At 31.3% G+C, this 3,854-nt stretch overlaps 1 protein-coding gene across 1 annotated transcript; it reads left to right on the forward strand.

The window, feature by feature from the left end:
* The first annotated feature begins 1,200 nt into the window (after positions 1-1,200).
* LOC135963054 (collagen alpha-1(XI) chain-like) lies at positions 1,201-2,056 on the forward strand. The gene is made up of 2 exons (XM_065514833.1): positions 1,201-1,225; positions 1,296-2,056. Exons 1-2 carry the CDS (start codon positions 1,201-1,203, stop codon positions 2,054-2,056), a joined length of 786 nt encoding a protein of 261 aa, XP_065370905.1.
* Positions 2,057-3,854: the final 1,798 nt, after the last annotated feature.

Below are 3,854 nucleotides of genomic sequence, written 5' to 3' on the forward strand. Positions count from 1 at the left end.
CCTAGAAACCTGAAATAAAGCTTATATGGAACCGAGTGAGTGGGAAACCACAAGTGTGGACTTTCTGGTACTTTTTCTATATTCTAATGGTACTTTCTATAACAATGGACTTAGAAACATGAAATTAAGCATATATGGTCCTAAGTGAGTGCAAATTCAAGGGACTTCATGATACTTTTTCTTTAATCTAATGGTACTTTTTGTAATTTCTTCACCAATGAACCTAGAAACATGAAATAAAGCTTATATGGACCCAAGTGAGTGGGAAACTACAAGTATATATGGTCCTAAGTGAGTGAAAATTCAAGGGGATACTTCATGATACTTTTTCATTAATCTAATGGTACTTTTTTGAAATTTCTATAACAATGGACTTAGAAACATGAAATTAAACATATATGGTCCTAAGTGAGTTAGGATTCTAGGGGGAGACTTTTTAACACTTTTTCTTTAATCTAATGATACTTTTTTGAAATTTCTATAACAATGGACTTAGAATCATGAAATTAAGCATATATGGTCCTAAGTGAGTTAGGATTCTAGGGGTAGACTTTTTGGTACTATTTCTTTATTCGAATGGTACTTTTAGTAATTTCTTCACCAATGAATTTGGAAACATGAAATAAAGATTATATGGACCCGAGTGAGCGGGAGACTAAATAGTACTATTTCATTCTTTTAATTGGGGTGGCGAAGCGCACCGGGTCAGCTAGTATTTAATAAAGTTTCTTGACTAAACCGTCAGTTAAAATAGAAACTCGATATCGATCGCAGTTTATGCAAATTGATCTTGGTTTATAACAAAATTTAAACTGTTAGTTATGTTAGTAAGCCATTATCACAGTTAATGCAAATTAATCATGGTTTAAAACTAGTTTAAGTAACTTAATGTCTGTATCCACACTTTAACACTTAATTTCCAAAGTTTTGCAGATAATCTCTCTTTCTTTTAAAAGTAATCAAACATTTTATCATAAACATTGAGCTGATTTATAAAACACATTAAAATTTAACCACAATATACCAAATATCTTTAATCTAATACAATGTTAAATAAATTTTCTTAGAATTTTGAAACTATTTTACAAAAATATTGTCATCTAGATTAAATCGTTAGTTTGCCAAACTCTTAACCAACAGCTAACAGAGATTGGATATAAAATGACTAGGCCACATTTGGAAATTATGTAGTCTAACAAAATGTTGCACAGAGTTAAAATATTGGGTAAGTTTAGCGGTTGAAAAAGAAAATTAAAGAATATTTTCATTTCAATATAATTTTCTTTTATTACCAGTAATTTTTTTGGCCTGTTTTGGTGCTAGTTGCCACTGTTCCTCTTTGAAGGCTCTGAAACATGCCCGATCTAATGATAACAATGATAATTCTCCCCAAATTGTCTACTATTCACAAAGTGATCATTACCAGAAAAAGGACAAACCCAAAGAGCCTCAAATAGTGGAGGAAGATTTTGAAGAGACCGAGGAGCAGGAAAAAGATGGCCGTAAAGTACCCGATTATCTATATCCCACCACCATACCCATGATGAATGATAATTTCAAAATTGTTATACCACAAATGTCCAACTATCCCATGTATGGTTTGGAAAATCGCATAGCTTTTAATGAGATGAGACCAGCGGCCAATTACTATAATCCACAGCGTTTGTCTTTGGTCAATCCCAATTTACAATTTGGCTTGAATTTGAATGCTAATGCGGGCATGTATGGAGAACAGAGGCCATCCAAGAAACCCATGCCAGAAGAACAATCTATGTACCAACCAACAGCCATATTGCCATTTATCATAGCGGGACCACCAGGACCTCCAGGGCCCCCTGGACCTGCCGGTCCTCAGGGACCAGCTGGCAGAATGGGACCTCAGGGTAAGCCAGGACCTCAGGGACCCATGGGACCTCCTGGTCCCCAAGGACCTTCTAGCAATCCAAATAATGCTTACGCCGCCTTAGGACAAAGTCATGGTGTTTGGTATACCGGTGGCAAGCCCATTATACCAATTTTACAATCCAACAATAATAACAATAATGAGGAACAATAACGAGAAATAAAATATTGAAACCAAATATTTACTAGTTGTTTCTTTTAATTTCATTTTAAAATACTATAGTTTTTAAACATTAAACCTAACACCCACTTTCTTTTAGTTTCTATTTACTTTAATTTATTTGATTAGTTGTGTGGTTTTTTCTATTAAAAAAAAACAGTCAAAATTAATGACGTTTAAATTCGAATGTATGTTAAAATGTTGCTCTTCTACGAATTTGTATTATAATTGTATAATTTTGTTTTGTTTTTTTAGCTGCAGGCAGTAAAATGTTTAGACATTTTAGTGATTAAGTTCCCCTTAAGCTATTTAGAATTTATTTGTTGATGGATGTTTGGGGAACAATCGTTAGAGGTTAATAAACTTCTGCGTTTGAAATTGAGTTTTTTTTTTAAATACACTTATAATAATTTTGGAGTTTAAATGGAATAATTTAAATAATTCCTAATTAATTTTTTCGATTCTAATAAAAGCTGCTCCGAAGCCAGCTTACTGTGTGTAATTTTTTAAGTCATGGAAATATAACCATATACGGACACCAGCACGTGATAAAAGACCAAAAAAAAAAAACCCGTGTCTCCCAGTTAGGAATTCGGTGTCAGTTTTGCAAAAAAAGTGATCATTTTCTCAGTCTCATATCTTGCAAATAGTTCGGAATTTTGATTTACTTTCTGAGGCAAAGTTGTAGCCCCTATCATAAAGAACAAAAGTTGTGAAAATATAAATATATCGAGGCCTTAGCGCCAAATTATCGTAAGCGACAAAACACAAATTTTACAGGAGAAGGTTTTTTTTGATTATTTTGATATTTATACATAGAATTAAAAATGTTATGATGCGATATAATATAATTTCGTTCAAGCTATTTGACTATTTTTCAAAAAATATTTATAACTTTTGACAATTACAAATTCATGGAATATGACAAAAAATGTTTAATATTGGATTTTTGCATAGATAAATTTTTTTCGAATTGAAATTAAATTTTTATTTATAAATAGTTTTTAATAAAATTTCACAGTTATATAGATTTCTATATTTAAAATGGAATAATGAAAACGAATTTTGAAATTTATTATCAGCAATCCCGCAACTACCAAAAAAGTGTTGAAAAATTCCAAAAATGCTAATTTTTAGTTTTTTGGCTATAATATCCATACCAGGGTCGGGGTTATCGGGACCCTTTACAAAATAATTACAAACATATTGAGCCACCTATAATCGGTTACTATATTTTGATATCGGATACGCGATTTGAGAATTTTTGCCCTAAAGTTTTATTTTACATAAAAAATAGGTGTTTTTTGAAAGGACCTGGTCCCCTCGGTAACAACAATTTTGAAATTGGTTTTCCTTTAAAATATTTTATCAAAACTTAGCTTTCAGAAAGTAGAAATTCCTTATACATCCTCTTAGAAATTTTTTTGCGATAACTTAAAAAGAAAAAAAGTTTTTTTTTCCCAAAAAAATAGCGAAAAATTGCTTTTTAAAAATTTTTTAAATTCAAATGCATATAACTTTGGACTTAGTCATTATTTTTAAACAGTTCTTTTTCCATTTGACACATACATGTGTTGTTAGTCCAATAAAGGAAAATTGGAGAAAATCGGGAAATATTTGGATACGCTGTTATCAAAAAACTGGAGTAGGGTGGGTAAAATTGCTGAAAATTTAATTTTCAAATGCGAATATCTCCTAAGCTATAATAGATAATTGATAGCTACGACGAGGTACTGCTCGATGAGAAGATTCTACATGTATAATGTTTTTGAAATCGAAACTCAAACCAAGA

Source organism: Calliphora vicina, unplaced genomic scaffold (assembly GCF_958450345.1).
Source record: "Calliphora vicina unplaced genomic scaffold, idCalVici1.1 scaffold_75, whole genome shotgun sequence".
NCBI classification, from domain to species: Eukaryota; Metazoa; Arthropoda; class Insecta; order Diptera; family Calliphoridae; genus Calliphora; species Calliphora vicina.